At 35.4% G+C, this 24506-nt stretch overlaps 1 protein-coding gene and 1 pseudogene across 8 annotated transcripts in view; both read right to left on the bottom strand.

The window, feature by feature from the left end:
• The window catches only part of Agfg1 (ArfGAP with FG repeats 1), a 52621-nt gene that overhangs the window by 5325 nt on the left and 22790 nt on the right, over positions 1–24506 (bottom strand). For 2 of the 8 annotated variants that reach the window (XM_090354945.1, XM_090354944.1), the window contains exons 3-11: positions 19650–19765; positions 16265–16427; positions 15377–15530; positions 7969–8088; positions 7251–7322; positions 5659–5868; positions 4861–5041; positions 1487–1566; positions 1202–1294 (exon numbers count right to left, since the gene is read on the bottom strand). In XM_090354945.1, coding sequence (XP_090211071.1) covers positions 1202–1294; positions 1487–1566; positions 4861–5041; positions 5659–5868; positions 7251–7322; positions 7969–8088; positions 15377–15530; positions 16265–16427; positions 19650–19765 — 1189 coding nt within the window. Of the gene's footprint in view, positions 1–229; positions 278–1201; positions 1295–1486; positions 1567–4860; positions 5042–5658; positions 5869–7250; positions 7323–7968; positions 8089–15376; positions 15531–16264; positions 16428–19649; positions 19766–24506 lie in introns of all 8 variants that reach the window. The other 6 variants (XM_090354947.1, XM_090354948.1, XM_090354943.1 and 3 more) reach the window with 5 other exon arrangements.
• Positions 18055–18792, bottom strand: LOC150048876 (farnesyl pyrophosphate synthase pseudogene; annotated as a pseudogene).

The following is a 24506-nucleotide window of genomic DNA, read 5'->3' as shown; positions in this document are numbered from 1 at the left end:
TTAACATTCTATTGTGACCATGGAGGTAAGCATTAAAACATTGCTACAAAAGAGTTTTGAGTAACGTTAAATACAACATAATCTTGATGCTACACATCCATGCCCACTCCATTTCAAAACATGGACACAACTTAATTCCACATGCAAGAATCCAGAACACTAGCAGAAGCGTCCACAAGCGGGTAGACAAATTGCCACACAAATCTAGGTATTAGTTGTGGCCACCTACCAAAATTAGCGTGAGGAAACACTTGAGAATGCATTGCTCCAGATAGGCCTTATGGAAAGGCATAAAGAGACCAACATCAATTAAGTTACAGATAACTACCATTAAAATGAAAGTAACATTTGAGAGCTGAAAATTAAAATGTACTAATTGCCAACTGGCTAGCATAACACATATTAAAACATTCACAAAGTGAGTCCTTTTATTGCAGCCATATTCATGGGATATTTATACTACTTGAGAAGTATTTAGAACTACAACTACCAAATAAACATTTCTAGCATAATCTATTTTTTTGACAAGGACTAATATTTTTTTTTCACGCAAAGACACAACTATCCATAAAAACAAGTCTTTGAAAAGCATCAGTAGATAAACCTAAAACTGCTACTTTGCATCTAAAACTCCTGGTTTGGGACAGCGTAACTGAACAGTGTCAGGTTGTTTTTATTTAAAATTCAACACAGCTAGAAACACCTAAATATAACTCTAAGGAACTTCAAGTATCTCCCGGGAGAACTGTAAGTACAGTTCATTCAAAAATTGGGCTTTCAGCTTAATATACAGTGGCTGAAAGAGGAGAGTCCATTCTGTACACATCATATCTGCACAGATCATATCTGACAGAGATGTTATATGATCAGTTGGGTAACTGATAGCTAATTTCCAAAGTCCCTCTCAATTTTGTTAAATTCCAAAATGTGTAAGCTTTCAGGCAGCATTTGTGTAAGTTTTGACACAGGGTCTCATGATGAAACCCCTCATCAAACACAATTCTGTCTGTTTCTGCATGCTGGGATGACAGGAATATGTCTTGAGGTCTTGTGAACATTTGATTTTAGAGACAAAACTCTGTTGACTTCCCCTTCACGTTAGTAAAGAAAAGGGCCCTATTCCCAAGGGTTCTTTTAAGGTGTCCTGCTCCAAACTCCCTCCCCAATGCTTACTGTTCCATAATCCATCTTCTTTTCTTACCTGTGGCTCCTCTGGCATTGGTCTGAAATGGATTTGTAGATGATGCCACAGAAGGACCAGCAGCAGCAACAAATGGGTTTGTGGAAGGCGTAGCTTTAAAAAATTATAAAATAGACTATAAAATCCTAATTTTATATTCAAGACTTAAAATTTATTTAACTATGTGTATGAAGATAGAAACTGAGAGCCTTTCAATAAACCATTGCTTTGACTGCCTTTCAGTACTACTAAGAAATGTACATTCAGGTTCTCTATAAAAATAAGGCATATACCAGAAGCACATACCCCCAAATGGAGCAGGCACACTTGAAGAAGCAGGCTGCGTCTGCGCAGAAGCAACCACGGGCACTGTTCCAAAAACACTGCTGAAAACAAAGCGTGAAAGAGTCACATACCCCCGGAATCTCAATGTTTATATCCTGACAACTTCCTGACACCTCAACAAAAAAGGTAAATTGTGTACAGGTACTATCTATTTGTCAATTTGTATTACACAGAACATTAAAGTTGAAACTTTACAAAAACATATTCCTCAGATTGGGGCTGATCCTGTTGCCACAAAAAATTTATTTCCTCAGACTTAAATAAATAATAAGGGCATATTCTTTCAAAACAAAAGGAATTTAATGAGAAGAGTAATAGAGTTTTATGTTTTCAGAAGTCCATTAGTGGCTGACTTACAGAAGATCAGTGTGCAATGGTATGTTTTGATGGAAGCATATTAAGACCATGCAACTTTGTATAGACATACAATTGAAGAAAACAAGCAGCATTTTAGTAGTCTTTGGATACTTGTGGATATTTTCTTTGGCAGCACATCAAAACAACAGTGACAGACTCCTAACGATTAAGTGAAATTCTGTATTCCAGTTGACTGCTCTAAGTCAGGTACTAGTGGTTCATATCTGTAATCCTCAGGAGGCTGAGATCTGAGGACCACAATTCAAACAAAGCCAGTCTGGGCAGGAAAAGTCTATGCGACTGTTATTATTAACCCCTCCCACCAAAAAAAAAAAAAAAAAAAAGCCAGAAGTGGAGCTGTGCTTTAAAAGTGTTAGAGCACTAGCCTTGAGAAAAAAGCTCAAGGACAATGCTCAGCTCCTGAGTACAAGCCCAAGGACCAGCACCAAAAAATCTCCACAACTGTGTGCTTCAAATCAACCCTTTACTAACCTTAAAACTCGTATAGGTCATCTGGAAAACATGTTTCACTAAGCTATGACCATGTTCCTCAAATGCTGACTACATCTCCTATGCAAAATTTAAAACCAGAGTCATTAACATCAGCAACCGTCCCACCAAAAAACTAGTGAGAAGCTGACAAACACAGGGGATTTAATAAATTTTCCGATATCCTAATATTTGCTTGATAGCATGAATTTCATCAAATGTTTGTCTTAAAGTGACAGGCTTAGTTTCTACTTTATGAAGAGCAAATACTCAAACCTTAGTGAATAGCCACAGTTAGTCTATCAATCAAGAAATATGCTATCCATAAAGTGGATGGTTCACTGCACACTCAAATACATTAAACAACCACATGTTTGAAATCATCATAAATATTTGTCATATGCCTTATTTCAACACATAAAATAAAGACACATATAAGGTACAGAGTTCAACACTTTTTTTTGGTTTTTGTTTTTTTAAAGACTGCTTCGAAAACATTCCTAAGAAAAACTCATAAGAATATTTATAGGATGGGTATAGGTGGCTCACACCTGTAATACTAGCAACTCTGAGACCTGGAAAATCAAGTTTTGAAGTCAGCCTGGATAGAAATGTCTGTGAGACTCAATCTCCAATTAACCAAAACAAAGTCAGACTGGAAATGTGGCTTATGTGGTAGAGTGCCCGCCATGAGCAAGTAAGCCAAGAGAAAAAACAAGGTTCTGAGTTCAAGCCCCAACTGGCAAAAAACAAAAACAATAACAAAATTTGAAAGGTAAAGCCACAGGGGGTGGTGCATACCTGTGTTACTAACTAGCTACTTGGAAGGCTGAGGCAAAGATCTTGAGTTCAAGACCAACCCAGATCACATAGATCCTATCTCAAACAAAATAAAATATTTTTAAGTAAAGTGATTTGTGCTGGTAAAGATATACAAAGAGAACTTCTAATGATCTGGTGACTCTTCAGTGATTTATGTTAAGCTGACAAGGAATACATGGCAGTGTTTGGCACTGTCAATACACATGTCAGTTAATGAAAAGGCAAATAACACCTCAGTTTTAACCTTATGGATCACATAAAATGTCTTATGTACATCAAACATTACACAGGTCACACTTTGTGAACCACCACTGTATCATAACACAGTAGTAGTAAATTGTTTACTATGTATAAGTCTACATTACAACCACCTTGTTATATATAGCTTATTATTATCTAATGTAAACAATATTAATGAAGCAAAAAAGGAACCTTGTTTTATTCTTTGGGTGGAATTTTTCCCATCCAACATAACAAAAACTATGAAAGAACGTAAGTAGCTATGACTATAATCTTGTCATTTCCTCTCTAAAAGGTGCTACAGAACAATACAAGAAAAAAGTAGATATAATCTAGAAATCAAAAGGAGAAACAAGAGGGCTGGGAGTTTGGCCTAGTGGTAGAGTACTTGCCTAGTATGCACAAAGGCCCAGGTTTGATTCCTTGGTACCAATTACATAGAAAAAAGCCGGAAATGTTGCTAAGGCTCAAGTGGTAGAGCTCTAGCCTTGAGAAAGTCCAAGGCTCAGGCCCTGAGCTCAAGCCCAAGACTGGCAAAAAGAAAAAGAAAAAGAAGAAACAAACAACAAATAAAACATTGTACAAGTAAATGTGCTTTTGCCTTGGTATCCTTAATTCTAAAATAAAGGGCTTTTAAGTCTAATATCTTACTGAACATGGAGGTCCGCTCCTGAAATTACAAGCTGAGGTAGGGCATGAAGTTGTAGCATTTTAGGGTTACACAGCAAGACCTTGTCTCAAAAAAAAAAGAGTGGGCATTCAAACAATGCTAGACTTCTTGCTGTCAAGAATTCTTTTGAAACAGATATAAACACTAGTATAATACAGGGAATATAGAACAAATATTAGGTTTTAGTGCAATTATAAAATCTAAGACTACATCATGGTACTTTCACAGTTTGGACTCTAATTGAAAACTACCTTAAAAGCATGTAACTTGCCTGCTAAATGGGTTATCCACTGAGTAGAGCTTGCACGTATCTGTTCATTTCAAGATCTGTATATATATTTTAGCAGCCAATGATGAAAAATGACTTCAAAAAGGATACAAATCATGGCAATGACTCGAGGATTAAATCTGAATTGCCAAATTAAACCCAGTTCCAAATCTCAGATTTAAAAACTACTCTATTATTACACTGTCCTTGGGCTTTTTCCTCAAGACTAGAGCTCTACCACTTGAGTCACAGCATCACTTCTGGCTTTCCTCTATGTATGTAGCACTGAGGAATCGAATCTTGGAGCTCTACCACTTGAGTCACAGCACCACTTCTGGCTTTCCTCTGTGTATGTAGCACTGAGGAATCGAATCTTGGCACTCTACAACTAGGCCAAACTCCTGGCCCCCAAATAGTCATGTTAACTCTCTTGGAGTTGAAGAGAAATTAAAAGGTAAAACATAAAGCAGGAATGCTAAGACGAGGTACCTGCTAGCATTACTTGTGGAAGTGTACGCATGACTGGAGGTGGCTGCAGAACTGAAAACACTGTCCAGTTCTGCCAGGGCGGCATACTTGTCTGAGGATGTGCTTGACTGGCTGGGAACGGAAACCACAGACCCAACAGGAGTTTTTCCTGTGGCTCCAAAGCCACTCCCTTGATCACCACCTGGGAACAAATAAACATGTGACCAGCCTATTAATAATATATCATCTTCAAAAAGGAAATGTGCCCCAAACTGCACATTCCATGAATAAGGGGCATCCCCGAGTTCAGTGTATTATCGTTTTCAATTTAGAAATTTAAAAAAGAGAAAAAGAAAAGGAAAGAAGCAGCCTACAAAATCCAGATGCTTGTGGTTTACCACTGTATTAGGCACTTTTAGAAGCAAATAAAAACAATGCTTTCTTGGCTTTACCACCAAAGCAGGAATAAAAATTAATAATAAAATAATTTTAAGTGCCAAAATTTAAGAGAAACTACATTAAAATGAATAGATACCATCTGATTATCTATGTTAATAAAGTTTTCTGGTACTGTATGAATAGAGTAATAAAGTATGCTTTCTAGTATAAAATCAAATTTGTCTCACTTTTTTTTCTTCTGAAAGAAGTGGTTCATAAATTAATTTCTGTGCCTTCAATTATACAGTTGAGTTTCAGGTCAAAAAGTGCCAAGTGAAACATTTTATATGGCCAAGAAAATCCTAACATACTCAGATTTTAATTCATCCAACATACAGCACTGTTTAAAACATAAATTTTATTCATTTTAGCTCTTGATACCTTGTCCAGCACTGAAGATATTGTCTAAATTAGCAAGTGCCGCGTATTTGTCTGCTGTCTGTATGCCAGCTTTATTTGTTGAAACTTTACTAACAGCTGATGCTGTCTGATGACTCTGGGAAGTATTGAAGGTTCCAAAATCAGCACTGGAGGATTTGGGGAAGTTATCAAAATGAGCAAAATTAGCATTTACTGATCCAGCACTTCCACCTGTAACAAAATAAACAGAACATCTGAAAATTCTAGACTTCTCCCAATATCCTTTGGTATACAATTTGATCGTTCCTTCCTAAATTAATTATCCCAAAAGTATTATATGACATTCTTATAATTTTATGTGTGGTCACATATAATCTTACAATTAATGTCTGGCAAATAGTATTCAACTCTAATTCATTTAACATCTACCTGAAATGAAGAATATAGCTCTTAGGGAAAGTACCCTCCATGATATCTGGTTGAAATTCAGCTATTTCTAGTTATATACTATAATTCTACTAAGTTCTTCAATAGATCCTATGAACAACATGTATCTTCCTTAGAGGATTCAAACATTTGAAACTCCATGGAGACATGATTGTTTAAAATCTGAGGGGTAAGGATTAATAATGTTGAAAATGTATTACTTTGATGAAGAATTTTCATAAAAGATGGTCCTTGACTTTTAGACTCTACTTCATTTAAAGAGCCATTACTGAATTACTTAGTAGAAATTCAGGGTGCATTCAATATCATTGGACACAGTAAAGCATAATTCACACTGTGGTTATATATCCTGTTACTGTGGTTTATATCCTACTGAATTTTTAAATTATGTTCTAATGAAAGACTAAAGTATATTTCATCTATGTTCTAGATCTTACACTTCTGATATTAAATTTCTATTTGTAAAACTGCCTTTCAGCAATCAAAATAGTATTTAACTATGATGTAGTATATATTAACAGTCATAACATGAAGGTGATAACAATTTCATACATTTCTATACTAAATTAAAAACTCGATAGCAAAAAGCAAACGCTGTTCATCAATCAGTCCTTAACATTCTAAAATAAATATTATTATAAACCTTTTGTCAATAATTACCTCTGGCTGTTTCAAATAAAAGTAAGAAAACTGAGCATGGTGTACATGTTGGTAATCCTAAAGACTTAAGAAATGGAAATGTAGGGAAGGATTCCCAGTTCAAGGTCAATTTGAGCAATGTAAGACGACTCTCATCTTAAAAAATAACTTTTAAAAATTTATTAGAACTGAGAAATGTTCTTGTTTAAAGGCAGTGATCTGTTATTAACAAATTGGCAAACAGAGCAAGCATCAAAACGCTAAAAATTATCAAAACATACATATGCTTCCAAAATTTATATGAAAAGTTTTATTCACACACTATTCAACCAATTAACTTTCATTAAATACTGTCTTAACTTTGAGTTTGATAAGAGAAAGGAGATTAAGTTTTATGAAACATTTGTTTGAAGTTTAATTTATGAAAGATTATCATAAAATTACTAACGATCTATAATTGAAAAAATGTGTTTATTATACACAAAATGTACAAATTAATCAGATGCCTTCTTAACAACAAAACTTACTGTGGGTAGCCTGAAGAGGAAAAGCTGAAGTAAATTCACCAAAACTGCAGCTAGATGAAAGTATTCTAAATGCTGGACAGCCAGAAATTATGTAAATGATGAAAAATTTTAAAAAAGGAAAGAAAACTGAAAGAAAAGGCTTTAAGAAACACAGTTAAAAGTAGAAAGAAAAGCAATCAGCCAACAATCTAAATAAGGGTTCAATGAGTTTCTGAAAACAGTACAATTTATGAAAAAGCATTCAACGTTTACCAATTCCTGCACAGAAAACTATCTTCATAATTGATTCAAGTTAAAATTAATAATCTATTCTTAACTGAATAATTTTTAGAATATATGGAGTATATTGCTCTTTAAATCATATTTTTAGGAGTCAATTGGCTTCTAATTCAGACGTGATGTCTGTTAAGACCAATATGCTCCACAAATTAAAAAAAAATTTAGTACATTAATGCCTCAGTGTGAGATTTTAAGATGATTCTTGTGCAGGAAAAGAGAACAGATATTGCAAATTAGACAGTATGCCAAAGGCTTTAGAAAGACAAATGGGCACAGAAAACAAAAACAAAAACAAAAACGATTTTAGGTTTCCCCAGAGCTTTGTATGATACAAGTATTTTAAAGTCAGGTCACTGTAGAATTTAATTTTCCAAAACTACACCTAGAGAGTTTTCTTGTTTTAAGTAAACATTTAAGTACAATGCTGGAGAAGCTCTACCTGTAGTTTGGGGCTGAAAAGAAGAGTGACTTGCTGTGGGGAAACCTCCATAGTTACTCGAACCACTAGACTGTCCAAATGCATCAAAGTTTGCAAAATCTGCATTTGCAGAATTCTGAGCTGTAAATGGCAAGGAACAACATATGTTAATGAATATGAACACTACAAATAAAAATACATGACAAATGAAGAATCACAAAATCTTAAAATCTTATGAAAAGTGTTGTAAATCACTCTACTATGTCATTTCAAAGAGAATTTATTTAAAAAAAGACTATTAATGCTAACAGCACTAAATTCCATTAGTAGTGTTTACCAAAGGATATTTAGAAGTGTCCAAAAATACTTCTGTGCAGTATATTTATTCACAATACCCTTTGAATGGTTGCACACTTATCACTATATAAAAGTAACTATTAGCAAAGGAGAGCAAATTTTGGAACACATGAGCTACAGTAAAGCAGACAAAGATGTGAGACATAGTGTACAAAACTCACTGACTTAAAACCACAGTCAGCTACATGAATCTAAAGAATGCTCTAAATACCTAAAGTAATGATAGAAAAATTGCTTAATCGTGAGTTAAATGTTCCTTTGGGTTCTTTAAAGGTTACAAATATGTCACACATGGGCATAGAAAAATGAAGACACTTAATGTAAAAAGACATGATAGCCAAATAAACCAAAGATTTGCATTCAATTAGAAGCTTGCCATTTTGAATCCATATTAAAACAATGAAAGCTAGTATAAATTATAACACATGTTCAGTTAAAGAGACCAAGTTATGTTTTTCAGCAAAAGAGCAAACTAACAGCCTTAACCTAAATTTTAAATATGTCAAGAAATAAAACAATTCATTAGGCTTTTATAAAAGCCAAAACAGATGCTGGGTGAGAATTCTGTAAGAGGACATATGAATTGGAAATGGCTGGCATGTAGGGAAGGAAATGTTTAGTGGCAAAACCAAAAAATGGAGAAAGCATGGAGAAAGGCTAAATGTTAGAATAAACGACAAGCCATTTTAAATCCTTCACAGAAAGTTTATATAAAGGAGTAACTCTGCAAATAAGTATAGCTGCATCTAAAAACAAAGACAGCAGATTTCTTAAAATAGCAAAAAATTTAGGAAACTCAAATGACCACCAGTAGGGATTGCTTAAATATATTCTAGAACATCATGATGGAATGTGATGTAACCATTCAAAATCATGGGCAAGGTAGTTAACCCTACACAAAAATATTTGTCAAGGAAACTAAGTTGCTAACTTTCACCTGCCAATTTTGTTTAATTAAAGATGGTATTATGTGTAAAAGAAAATTTGCATTTCAGTTATCTCTAAGTAGTAGGATTTCTGGTCTGTCCTGTCTTATATTCGCCTAAATTCACAGAGCTTTTCCAATGCATATGCACTTTAGTTGCACTTTATGCACATGCATAAATGTTACTAACATCACAAACCAGGATGCCATAAAGGCACTTGCACATCCATGTTCACTGCTAGTCACAATAGTCAAGCTATGGAAACAGTACAGACGTCTCAAAATGAATGAGCAGACTGGGGGGGGAGAAGGTGATACCTATTCACAATGAAATTTTACACAGCCACTAGAAAGAATAATAATGTCACTTGTAGGGACACGGATGGACCTAGAATATATCATGTTAAGTGTGATAAGCCAAGCTCAGAGAAACAAATGGTACATGTTTTCTCTCATATGTGGAAGCCGATCTAAAATACACTGGGACAAGATCAATTACACTCTAGGCATTCACACACAGTGGGACTAAAGGAGAATATTCTCAGGAAAGGAACAGGAAGGCACAATGTTGACGTGCCTCTGAACATTTAAAACAGTATTTATTGAAATGAATTCCAGAAAACAGGTCTTTCTTTTGTCTTGCTGTTGGTTGTAAAGATGGTGTAGTTTTTGCCTTTGGGGTGTTGTTTTGTTTCTTTTTGTTGTTGTTAATTTGACTTTTTATGGGGAGGAGGAAGAGGCAGAGAATCAAAGCAACAACAGAGTACAAACTAGCAGTGGTACTCACTAAACTATGTGTTGAAAATGAACTACACAACGTGTAGGCAGGAGAGGGAAACTGGGAGAGAGGGAAGAGGGACATTACTCCTCACTCGACCTTTGAAACAATAAATAACCCCTCTGGCACAGCACCTTAAAACAGTAACAAAAATTTTTAAGTAGTTTTCCTTTCTTTCAACTACATAGTAGTAGTTAAAGGGTTGCTTATTTCTTAGGATAATTCCTTAACTTTAGCTAGGTCTGGTGGTTCTGTCTATAATAACTGCCACTGAAAAGGTAGAGGTCAGGAGGATCATGATTTTAGGCTATTCTGGGCAAAAATTAGTGAGAACCTCCTTCCCTGACTCCCACCAATCAATAAATAAGCATGCCATCCCAGATACGTATAAGAATTATGGTCTAGGTCTGCCTGGACACACACACAACAATCAACAACCAACCATGAGATCCTACCTGAAAAATAATTAAGCAAAAATGACAGAAGGGAGAGTGGGGCACGATTCAAATAGTCACCTGCTCAGTGACTTCAAACACCAGCACTAAAACAAAGACTTTGTATTATATTAAAACAATACATTTAAAGAAAAACAACCTATACTTTATAATCTCTTCCCATAACAAAAACTTTATAAACTCAAAATTTTACTTTTTATGAAAATGTAAATACTGGGGCCAGGAGCATGACCTAGTGGTAGTGTTTGTCAGGGCATACATGAAGCTCTGGGTTCAATTTTTTGGTACCACATACACAGAAAAAGCCAGAAGTGGCATTGTGGCTCAAGTGGAAGAGGACTGTGTCCAAGGACAGTGCCCAGGCCCTGAGTTCAAGCCCCAGGATGGGCAAAAAAAAAAAAAAAAAAAGTAAATGCTAAAAGTGATTAAAACTTGATTTTTTGAAAAGTAACTTGGGTGGTGTGTCAGTACATCATACCTGTAATATAATATTAGCTACTGAGGAGGCTGAGATCTGAGGATCACAGTTCAAAGCCAGCCCCGGGGCAAGAGTAGTTCAGGAGACTCTTATTTCCAATTGGGCACCAAAAAGTCAAGAGTGGGGTTGTAGCTCACGTGGTAAAGCACTACATTTAACCAAAACAGTTCCGAGACAGCGCCCAGGCCTTGAGTTCAAGCCCCAGGATTGGCATACATATACATAAAAAAATACTTACTATAAAAGATCAATACCAAATCAGGAGGATATAGTAACCTCTACTTTCAAATTAATCACTATATTTCTGTAACACCAAACAGAACAGAAATAAATTCCTTAAATGCTAGGCTGAAAACAAAAAATCTACTAGAGCAGTGAGTTCTAAGGGAAAACACATAACACGTAGATTAAATAACCACAAAAAATATGAAACATAGAAAAGGAAGTTCTCAAATCTAGAGTTTGTTATAATCCAAGTGATAAGTTGCTGTTTTCGAGCAACCTATTTTTATGCTTAAGAACAAATCAAGGAGAGTAATTTTTTAGTCAAGTTTATTTTTAAAAATCATATTTATATTTTCCCATTATTTTCAGCCAGAATTCCAAACACTTTAATCATAGGCCTATGTACTGCAGTTAACGCAGGGATTGATAGTATTTTATTAGATTTTACTTCTGAATACTATGTCTATTTCCTGTCTTCAATAACTTGTTTCATGTACTTTGAAAAATTTAACTAAAAATCAAAGCTTTGGGAATTAAGCACAAAAAACTCAATACAAAAATTACCACCTGGACTTCTAAGCAACCTGCCCTAAGAAATACATACTACACAGAATGCGACAAATAGCAAAGGTATTTCTTAAATAATGTTATTTTTCAAAATAAAAGAATCAACTGAGTTTTGAATTTAAGGTGCTAAAAGTTAATAAGCTGATAGCTAGCCTTCCTCTTCAATTAGATGCTCACAGAGAACATGATAGAAACGACATGATACAAATTAAAATCCCACAGCAAATCACTGGACATGCACACTTTCATCTGAGTATTAAACATATTTTTATAAGTTGCAAACACTTAAAATATGATTTCACATTTAGCAAAACAAAATAAGACTTTCATAAAGAAAAAAAAATCAACATACCTAGTAATACTAAAACCATGTTTTTATGTGGCAACAGGAATTCTTTAGAAAGGGCACCAGAGTTCCACAGCAATTACATTACTCATTTGTGGTAACTGGGGTACAAGGTAACTGAGTTTGTAATCTCTAGTGTGAGGTGTGACAAAAATCTATTATCATTTACAGTCCACTGGTCTTGTGACACAATAAATGTTTATCACCAAACAAAATGTCTAGTAAATTCCACACGAATTATTTCTAATATAATGTACGTTTCCATAGATGTCCTTGTCTGAATTTAATAACAGCTCTACCCACCAACACATATGAAGGGTGAATTTTTATAGTTTCAAGCCACTAACTTATCTGCAAAAAATAACTTTTCTTATAAAATCAACTAAAAACAATGAAAAAATTATTTGCACAGTTATTCAGAAGTAAGAAGTTTAGGCCAAAAAAGACTGTTCAACTATTTAAAGATAATGAAAAAATAAATAATTTATAAAAGAAAAAGAGAAAGACTAGACAACTTAATCTAATCTCCATGACTATTAAACTATTTCCATATACTTTTCTACTTTACCATGGCCATGTATGAGAAAGATACAGATTAACTAAAATATACCAGTCTGGTAGTCTTTTAAAACACTGGCAATTTGTCTGTTTTTTACTAGTCCCAGGCTTGAACTCGGGGCCTGAACACTGTCCTTGGGCTTTCCTCAAGGCTAGAGCCCTACCATTTGAGCCACAGCACCACTTCTGGCTTTTTCATGCATGCGGAACTGAGGAATCGAACCCAGGTCTTCATGTATGTCATGTCAGGCAAGCACTCTTATCACTAGGCCAAACTCCCAGCCCCAACACTGGCAATTTGTTAAAACCATACTCTTGGGAAGTTATGCAAGTGTAAACACAATTATTGTACAAATTACTCAATGAAGTCCGCAGTAATATATGTATGCAGGCACTGTCTGGCTAGAAGATCCAACATAAATCCATGATTTGAGAATACTCATGAACTACATAGACAGACAGAGAAACTCAAGCAAAACATGACGTATATAAGAGCTTAATGGTCATTTATCAGCAACTTTTTTTTTCATTTATCAATCATTTCAAGCTGTTTGAGAATAGAAATAAAATCAGCATCTATTCAGCCGGGGTATTGTCTTTAGCGTTTTCTGCTCAAGTCTAATGCTGAGCTACACTGAGCCACAGCCTCATTTCTAGTTTCCTGGTAATGAACTGGAGATAATGATCTCATGGACTTTCCTGCATGGGCAGGGGCTGGGTTTGAATCACGAAACTCAGATCTCAGCTTCCTGAGGAGCTAGGATTATAGGTGTGAGCCAGTGTTTTGGCTTTGTGATGTCCTTACCACCATTCAAATTCATGAAAAGCAAGGACCTGCGATACTTCCCTGGTCAGGACAAGCTGACTACTGACTTAAACGTGAAGGATAATACCCCAACAACTCCTGTTTCCTGATTAGTTATCTGTCTCAGCATAATCTCACCTAGGAGACTCTCCATCCTAGGATTTTTTTTTTTTGCCGGTCCTGGGCTTGGGCTCAGGGCCTGAGCACTGTCCTTAGACTTTCTCAAGGCTAGAGCTCTACCACTTGAGCCTCAGCACCACTCCCGGCTTTTTTTTTTCCTATGTATGTGGTACCGAGGAATCGAACCCAGGTCTTCATGCATGCTAGGCAAGCACTCTACCACTAGGCCAAACTCCCGGCCCCTAGGATCTTTTTTTGTAAGTAAATATATACATCAAGCATCCCAAAAGAACAGTATACAATTTCTTTCTGAAGAATTATCTTAGAAAATGTCCTTACTAATTTTTAAAATAAAACGTTCCTTTAACCCTAAGAGAAAGACACGGGGCAAAAGAACAGCAATTTCAAAGTATGGACAACACACCTGTGGGGCATGCATGTATATAGGAGACAAGGGGTATATACCACTATTATTCCATAATGAGACAAGAAAAAAGGCAATGCTATTATCATCTCATAGGTGAGCTAAAATAATGCAGAATAAGTTTAAAAGCACAAATAAAAATTGATTCTATCTGCAGACTTCTAAAATACACATTTTAGAAAGACACAGTCGTTATAGTAAAACTGTGGAAATCAGGTTTACTAAAACCTTAGATACACATGTGAAAATAATACAAAGAAAAATGTCAAATTACTGAATAAATCTAAAAAAATGACTGTCAATTTCTAAATTAGTGTTCTACATTTGTGTTGATGGTTTATTCATTCAACATTGAGATGGAGATACTTTCTCTGATGTACACATCAAGACTTACTGGCATCCCAAACATAGTTCACATTCATTTTCAACATTAAGTATTCTGCTTCCAGTATGATTTCAGTGTAAATAAATTTAACAACTCGGAATTACCATCACTTTTCATAGACACATGTACTGATCATGTAGATCAGCTAACACTATAAAAAGATAATTCAAAATTATAGCCCTAGGCAATAAGACTTCTAAAGACCTTCCCCAAGATATAGAACTATAACTCCTTTAAACTCCAGCCTCTAGTCACCACATATGTGAATCTGTAACTAATAAAGTCTCTATATCCAACTATGATTAAAATTGCACAGTGACACAATCCACCCAAAAGCCTATAGAACAGTCTACTTTAGCAAATCACACAGAAAAAGAAAAAAAGATGGAGAACTCATAGAAAACTAAAATGTACCTCTCAGCTGCAAAGTATGCATCTTATTTGAAATTTGATACCAGAAAACTATACTGGTGTAGATATATGTATGTACACATATGTATGTATGTGTATACACTTACACATAGTATATGCTCTCCTGTACGTAAATTGTGACTGAGATAGAAATTTGAATAATGAGGATTACTGCTATTACTTACAGCATGGTAATACTACTGTAAAATTTAACAGAGAAAAGTCCCTTTATACGAACATATCTCAAAATTTGCTTCAAAGTAATGAATGGAATGATAAATGAAAGAAGTTTAACTTACCCATTTACTTTTGAGTATGAGTATAGAGTAATTTATCATAATAAAGGAATAATGTTACATACACACATACACACATATGTGCATTTTAATATCTTCCTTCTTAGACAGAAAGAGGCCATACTTGATATTATATATTCTCTCTTCTCTAAGGTAAAAAGTACCAATTACATGGTCCAAAATTATACTTCACCATTTAATAGTGACCAAAGACCTTGAATGAAACATGTGCACTGATATATAAGTTTCTTGGAGCTTTATTCACATCTTGACAAATGCTATTGGGAAAAGGCACATACCTGCATGGCTGTTGAAATGTGCAAAATTAGCAAAATTGGCTGTAGCTGTTGATTGAGGAGCTGGAGCAGCAAAGATGTCTGAGCCAAGATCACTCAAAAGGTCAAACTGTTTCTTTTCCTGCTGCTGCCCTTGAGAGCGACCTACAACTGGGGACTAGAAACCACATTAGTAACTGTAAAGACAGTTTTACTGAATTTTTATGTAAAGCCATTTCCAATTCATAAAGCTTAAAATGAAATTATACAGAGGAAGAATTAACTATATTGGCTTAATGCCTTCCTTCATTTCCCCCCACCTTTTGTGAAAACAGCATTTATCCAAAAGCTTCATAATGTACTATAAAAGGTAGGATTTAACCCACAAGAATATGTTTCAGAATTCTTGAGTAGGACAGAGCTGTGTTATCTCCACATAGTTGACAGATGTGTCAGTTTTATCAACTGTAAGATTAAAGAATTGAGTACTTTAGGTATCAACTTCAGCAGGCTTTGTTCTGTTCAGACTCTTAGAACCAGATACAATGCAACAAATCCTAATACATGTTAATGATACTCATGCTGCATAATCAGGCAGGTGGGAAGATCCTACCACTTCTACAGATTAGGGCAGTCCATCACAGAGGCTAGTCTAAGTATGCGCTCTATGATGAAGAGCTTTAAAAACATCTCTTGTGCATCTTTTCAATGCTGTAGAGAAGGCCAAGGGATCTTACACTTACACACACATATAAATACAAACATTATTCAACAATTGTTTGAATTTAACCATCATTGAATAAAAAATACACTATTAGGATACCATGCCACTGATATTCAAGGTTATCTTCTCAAATTCTTAACAATCAGTCTCATGCAGAAGTCCCTACAAAGACTTTAAAGGCTGCTCACCTGACTAGGTGTACCCTTATTTAAGTGCAGTGCTGGTGCAGAATCTCCTAAAAGAGACTTGAGTGGTTTGACCTCAGGTGTGCTGCTTGTGCTACTGGCAGAGGACCCTGAAATAGATGCATGAACTGATGCTACCACTTTGGCTTGTTCTGGTGGAACATACCTAAAACACGCAAAAATGGGAATCAGCCATTAACTAAAAAAAAACAGGAATTTCATACAAAAAAACATTAAGTTTAATTCTAACTTTGTGTAACAGTTACAAACTGATTTTATTTACTCATGGTTTTTCCAAGATAATACAATAACTGCTTTGCTGATAAGATCTACATAATCATTCTAATGAATAATTAATACTATATTCTTACTTTCAGAAATGAAAATACCTTCAAGGTCATAAATAATATTTTGGAGATAGTGAAGAAAAATAACATGTTATAGCAGCCTAAAATGTGAAGACCTATTCTAAATCACTAAAAATAATTTCAGTGATTTCATTTAAAAATAGACAAAGCAATTATGAAAGACATAGTCAAATAAAAACAAAGGTATTACACATGACTGAATCTGTTTTATGAAGTCTCAATTTCTATCTACTAAAGAATTTTATAGAAATAAAACATCCATTAAGAGGAAAATGTACAAAGGCATTATGTTAAGATCTGCATAATACTGCTTAGCTACCATCCTTTTCTGACATATAAAGATGCCCATAGTCAGATTAGACAGTCACACAAATATATGATTCATAGGAAGAGGGTAAGTCAAAGGAAAGATTAAGTAGTAAGGATCAAATAATGCCAAAAAGTCAACAATGTTAATTTGTAGGAGGGGGATTATTTGATAGCTCTTATCCTTTGTAATTCTGGTTGGATTTCTACCTTCCTCTCCATGATTAGTATGAAACTAGAGGAAAGAGGAAAACAATGTAGTTGAGAACAACTGTTCCCAAAACAAGAGTTCAGATCCCAGTTCTACTGCTTAATGGCTGTGAAACTTTAGGCAAATCACTTCGCCTTGTTTCAATCTTTTCATCTACAAAACAGAGCTGCTGTGGAGTTTAATTAATTAACGTAACATGTAGAGCACTTAGAATTCTTCCCAATACATTAACTACATGGAATGGTAGCAATTATCAAACCATATCATAAAAACAAGCAATATACCTGGCTCCTCACCACCAATAAATGCAAGTGATAACAAATGATGGAAGAGTAAAGCAAAAAGCTGTGCTTTCCCTTAATACAGCATTGAACTGATGACATCATGTCAAAGCATAGCTAAGTATGATAACAGTTTATAACGCAATATTATAGTTTATAACGCAAAATATTGTCCCACTTACTATAAAGAGGCCACTGATCTTGCATAAGAATGTATTATGAGAACTGGTCAAAACAACAATTCAAGTATCTGGATAAATATTGTGGGTATTGTATGCTTTTCCAAGTTCTTTAAAAAAATTCATTTTTATCAAACTATGTGTTACAGGTAAGCAGGAACAGGGGTCACATAGATTCTGGACTTAAGGAATTACAGTTTACCACTCTTCCCCAACTACTTATGTTACTAATTGTATTATTACTCGTTACTTATTAGTATCCTGTTTCTTAGACGACAACAATTAACACAAATTATCATTATTTGAGCTTTACACTTATTTGCATTGTAATTTGAATGAGTAATTTATCACTTTATATATATATATATATATATATATATGCAGGAGTGGGGACTATGGTTTTAATTCTAACATTAATTGACATTTTCCTTATTTTTCTATTCACTTCTCATAGCTAGAACCAATCTACCTAAAATCCCAGCAAAGTTGCTACCCAACTGATTTTCTGAGTTGGTAAAAGTAACAATGAATGATGCATGTCTTCGATGTCAGTGCCAACCTTTTCAGTCACACAGGGGTCTCCAAAAAATGTCAAGGCAATCATCCTGTCTCTGAAAGAACTCTCTCACTACCAGCAGGGTCTTCTTGGCATGAGTGTGTTCCTTTTCTCTGTCAGTGCCTGCTATGTACATGGAAACTGCAACAGGCAGGGAGTAGTAGAAGTAGAAAACTCTATTGTACTTAATAATAGACATATCATTTTCCAGTGCATATGGATCTGGGAGCTATGATGAGGTCCAGCGTCTGCCTACTCTCGGCTAGTAGGAACTCTGACACCAGGCAGTAGACTGTTTCCAGCAGCAGAACTTGGAGGTTTCAAGGAGCATCCAAACCTATGCATGGCTTCTTATACCTGCAAATCTGCTCCTGGCAGGTGAGGAAGAGGCCCTGATGTGATCTGACACCAGGAAGGCAATATGCAGCAATTCCATACACCAGCCCATAGTCAGGACTTCCTGGAGACTGTCAGCATCCAGATTCCTTGGATCCACCTGCTCCCGGAATGCTACCAGCACTGTCAAGCCTTGGCTGTACTTGCCTCCAATGACACTGTACTCCAGGACGTCCTTAAACCAGGCGATGATATCTCCTGTTTCTGGGTGCCCTACCAACACTCAGTCAGCATCTTGAAATTGGGGAGGGCTGTATGAAATCCAGCCTTTTCTGTATAAACATTTGATTTCTAACCCTCATTCATTCTGAGAGAGAAGCAAAATGCTATTTTGCTATACATGTTCTTGTTGGTATAATCCTTGTTCTGATTTAAATGATATAATGACTTAGTGTACAAACTATTAGATTTTCTTCGGGAGATTAAGGAATAACTGGAAATGGGACACAGGGCCTTAATGCATGGTAGTCAAGTATTCTACCACACAGCTTCATTGCCAGGGATGATGATGATGATGATTACTATTATTTTGAGAGAGGGTTTGACTAAACCCAGGCTGCCTCCAGAGCATCTGGGATAATTGGCATGCACCATCTGATCAATATTAGGCAAGTATAAATGCTCCCTTCCTAGCTAGGTTACTGGTTACTTGGATGGGGTGTCAGGGATATTTTGAGAAAGAACTTACTACAAGAAGCAATTAAATGGATGGATTACTACACCAGACTTATCCTGGTACCTAGTACACAGAAGATATTATTCAATAAATAGGTGCTAAAGGAATGAAGGTTTTGAGAAAGGAGGCTTTTTAGGACTAACAATGTCTACAGAAAACCGATCTTTATTTAAAGAGAAAAAAAAACAAAAAGACACATACAAGTCCTGGCACAATGAAAGGCTACTAATAGGTGTAGGTAAGATAAAATGCAAGTAGTTTTTAGAAACCAAATCTAATATAAAGACAAACTACTTGCTCATTTCATTCCTTCCTGCCTGCCTGGCTTCTTTCCTTCATCATGCCAGATTAATTTTACCCATAGTTAATGTAATTTGAAAGATTCAACTCTTCTAAATACAAACTATTCACTCACCATCTTTTCTTTTCATACTTTTCTTGTAGAAACTCTTTCACTTTTTGTGGATCCCTGAAGTCTGGAATTGCTGAAGATCTATCATCAAATAATCCTAGCCAAATCTGTTTACAGACCTTGGAAAGAATTTTAGGAAAAAACAACAAAAAAAAGTTAAATCCAACATCTTGGTCAAATCTAAGGAAATTTTCATTCTTTCAGAAAGCTAATCTACCTACTAACCTTAATAATGCTGATTTCAATGAGGACATTATCAGAAATTCAGGAACTAAATTTATTGTAGTATGCATTGTAGTTTATGCTGTAGCATTTTACAGAAATGTCTAGTAAACCTGTTTGAAAAAATTTCAATCCTTTTGCTCCTTGCCTCATTATGAAATATTAGCATAGTTATGTAACCTACATTAACTTCAGTTCTCTTATCCCTAAATCACAACCTTGATCAATTGCAATTTTATGGGTCCTTAAACATCGAACAAAGCAAATACTAGAATCATAATTTGGTATTAACATTACTAACAATGCAGAACAACTCATAATTTCAGCATGTGCTTTTTGTACAGTGGCTAAAAAGAACTGAGGATATTTAACTCCTGAAGAATCAAATGGGAAATAACATTTAAAAAAACCAACAACAATCTATGTGTCAGTGCTTGAACACAGTTATACATAGAGTCCCTTCTTGACTACTTGTTTGTTAAATATGACATTTGAAATATTACATAAAAATCAATGTTAATAAAATATTTTTTAAAAAAGGGCTCATCTAATAAAACTATGGGCAAAATTGAAAAAAATACATGAATCTAAAATACAAGATCTGCAACTATTGTTAAAGAAGTCAGACAAATATCATTAACCCTTTATTAATTACAATAAAAAATATATAAAAAAAGAAGTCAGACAATTCACTAAAGAGGAGGAAAAGGTTGTGAGTAGTCACTTTATTGAAGATTTATTCAGAAAATCTATAGTCTATATAGTAGACTCTATAGTCTATAGTAGAAAATATGAACTGAGGGGACACTTCGATCCTGTGACATAACCACAATGACACTATTTTCCAAAATAAAAATGGTCCAACATGGAAAATCAGTTTAGCAGTTTCTTACATTAAACATATACTTAGCACAAGACCCAATGCCTTTATCTAGACATTTAAGAAAAAATTGAAAGCACACGACCACATTCAGATGTGTACATAAAAATTCACAGATTTATTGATAAAATCCCAAACTGGAAATAACCCAAGCCAAGGTGAATAAACAAATTATGCAACAGCCAAAAAGGGGCACTATTAGCAATTAAAAAGAATACTGACATGAGAAAATAAGCTTCAAGATTATTATTATTATTTTTTTTTTTTTTGCCAGTCCTGGGCTTGAGCTCAGGGCCTGAGCACTGTCCTTGGACTTTCTCAAGGCTAGAGCTCTACCACTTGAGCCTCAGCACCACTTCTGGCTTTTTTTTTTCTATGTATGTGGTACCGAGGAATCGAACCCGGGTCTTCATGCATGCTAGGCAAGCACTTTAACCACTAGGCCAAACTCCTAGCCAGCTTCAAGATAATTATACTGAGAGAAATTAAAGGTCTCCCTCCCACAAATATTTTATTCCTCTATCATTTAAAATTTTAGAAAATATTTACTTACAAGCAAGAATATCAGATGAGTGAATTCATTATACAGAAAAACAAGAACCTCTTGGAGATGATGACAATGTAAATTATCATGCTAATACAATGGTGGTTTCAATGTATATACCTTCAAAATCGTATCAAATCATATGCTTTAAATATGCACAAGTTACTGTGCATTTGGGGTGTGATGAACCATAGTTGTAATCCCTCCTCTGTCAGGAGGCAGACACTGAGATTCAGAGCTAGTCCCAGCAAAAAGTTAGACCTCACCTCAGCTAACAAAGCTGAGAGTAATGGTACAGATCATTCTAACTACTCTGGACGTCAATCCTGGCTCACCCTAGCAAACACCCAAGACTCTTCATTTGTGTTTTTTGTTGATGTTGTTGCTGGGTTTTGTTTTTTGTTTTTGTTGTTTTGTTTTGTTTTTACCAGTCCTGGGCTTGAGCTCAGGGCCTGAACACTGTCCTTGGACTTTTCTCAGGGCTAGAGTTCTACCACTTAAGCCTCAGCACCACTTCTGGCTTTTTTCTATGTATGTGATACCAAGGAATCGAACCCAGGTCTTCATTCATGGTAGGCAAGCACTCTACCACTAGGCCAAACTCCCGGCCCCTTAATTTGTGTTTTAAATGATATAGTGCCTGCCTACCAAGCATAAAATTATGAGTTCAAACTCCAACATTAGCACCTCCCCAAAAAATCCTACAAGTTACTATAATTATTTCTAAGTAAAGTTCTAAAACATCTACAATCTTTCACCATTTTATTTTCTTACTTTTAAAATATGTAAACCAGATGATGATGGCTTTCATCTATAATCCTAACTACTCAGAAGGCTGAGATCTGAAGATCACAATTCAGAGCTAGCCAGGGCAGGAAAGTCTATGAAACCATTGTCTCGATTAACCACCAAAAAGCTAGAAAGTGATACTTTGGCTCAAGGGCAGAGTGCAAACCTTGAGCAGGAAAAGTTTAGGGACAATACCCATGTTTTGGGTTTAAGCTCTAGGACAGGCACTACTAAATAATAACAATAAATTAAATTAACCAATATGACAGTATGAAAAGCATGTAGTATCTGGTTTCAAAATGCTAACAAATAACTGAGAAACTAGAGAAACAAAAGCATCCTTCTCAATGTCACCTACACACTTAACTGTGTAAGGAAGAGAGAAGAAAGATAGTGGAAAAGAATTCCACCTTCTTTCCTATCACATCCTTTTCTTTTTTTTGCTAGTCCTGGTCCTTGAGCTCAGGGGTCTGGGAACCGTCCTTGGGCTTTCTCAAGGCAAGCGATCTACCCTTGAGCCACAGCACCACTTCCAGCCTTTTCTGTTTATGTGGCATCAAGGAACTGAACCCAGGGCTTCGTGCATGCTAGGGGAGCACTCTACCACTAGGCAACACTCTTGGCCCAAAAAGCTATTTTCTACATCATTTTAATCTTACTGTTTTTATATTCTTGGTAGTTCAGCAGTAACAAGTGAAGTAGATGTTAAAATGTGATTCTATAATCCCCTGCAGACCAGTAGCATCAGTCACCTAAACACTTATTCAAAGTATATATTTTAAGAAACCACCTATTATTAATCCTTTCAGGTAATTTTGAAAGAGCAAATTTTGAAAAACTGTTAGTAATAACTAGGCCAGCCAGCTAATGGAAACTTCCTATAGTTTCCTTCATCTCTCCTATCCTCTGTACAGGTGGGTGGATGGGTAGGTGGATACACACACACACACACACACACACACACACACACACACACACACACATACACACATATGTAGTTCCCTACATGCATCTACTTCCTACATGCATATAGATTTAAAACGTACATATGCTGAGTATTTCTCAAATTTAGCCATAAACCTTTATTAGGTAAGATTAAATCCACAGACCTATTTTCATACCAGAAAAATCATCTGTCTCCTTGTAACCTACTGTCACATTTTGGCCCTTACCAAGTTGATTCCATTCTCTGTATTAAAATTCTCTTTTAGGCTTGTAGATTTTCTGTAGAAGGTTAAAACTTCTTTTTTTCTCTCTGCGCTTTTGTTTTAGAAAAATGATCATTAACTGACAAAGGATTTTATTTAACAATCTAAAGGTAAAAGGGGAAATGAAGAGACTGAGAATGTAGTGGAACTGAGTATTTGTGACCATGAATAATAAAGATGAGTATGTGTTTTTCTCCAGCTTCATCTGGCAGCTTAAGACATAAAGCAGATGCAGTTTCAACCTTAAAGAAGCGGAGTAAGACAAGGAAGTGGTTATAATAGCAGACTTCAAACTCCAAGGCAGATCGATAAAAATAAAGAGGTTTAGCCTTAAAGTCCTGTAATTCAGATCAAATGAGCTGAAAAGTAAGGTTCTATGGGGGACACAGAACAGAGCACTTGAAATTCAAATCTAAGAGGTAAGATAGTTTTATTTATAAATAAAAGATCTAAAATGGGATGAAGAATCATTAGAGATAAAAGATCAAAAACTAGGGATGATCCGTGTAGATACTGAAATTATCAAGAAATGATTAGCACTAGCAAGGAAAATGTATGATGTTTATACTATATCTAAATGAATGAGAGGAACTGACTGCATAACTCCAAGAAGACACAGGCTGATATGAGAAACATGGGAGAGAAGGTAGAAAAGTGTACTAAAGAATAGCAACTTTCAAAGTCATTATGTCCAAAGGCTAACAAATAATAGGATTAGTTTTGATCATCTAGGGAGGGGGAAAAGATAACTGGCTCTAATTAGGGCATAATGTAGTTGTGGAGTTTGAGAGCCCAGGATAGGGAGACTACCTGACAGGTTTTGACATTTTAAAATGGGGATTGTGATGGAACCTACTTCATATGAATGTTGGGTGGGTTAAATGAATTAACATGTTAAGAGCAAGCCTGTATAGTGAACAAACAACTAAGAACAAGAATATGTGGTGAGCTTTAAACAGTTATACTAACTTGGGGCCTGGTTCTCCAAGATTAGTGAAAATGGGGAAAAGGTCTCGCCAAAAACCCAGGAAAGAGTGGGTCTCCTCTACATCCTACTTAAACAGAATCAAAGTAGTGTGGATAGAATAATCTCCCAGTTGTGAAATTACCCAACACTTGTTACCCCTCACAAGAAACTCATTACAAACTACATCTGGATCACTGTGTGCTTCATTCAACATTTATAAATTCTCTTCAATGTTTAAAGCAGTAAATTG

Source organism: Megascapheus bottae, chromosome 21 (genome assembly GCF_031878675.1).
Source record: "Megascapheus bottae isolate mThoBot1 chromosome 21, mThoBot2.hap1, whole genome shotgun sequence".
NCBI lineage: Eukaryota > Metazoa > Chordata > Mammalia > Rodentia > Geomyidae > Megascapheus > Megascapheus bottae.
The sequence above is the reverse complement of the archived record's forward strand: the minus strand, read 5'-3'. Positions and strand labels throughout refer to the sequence as shown.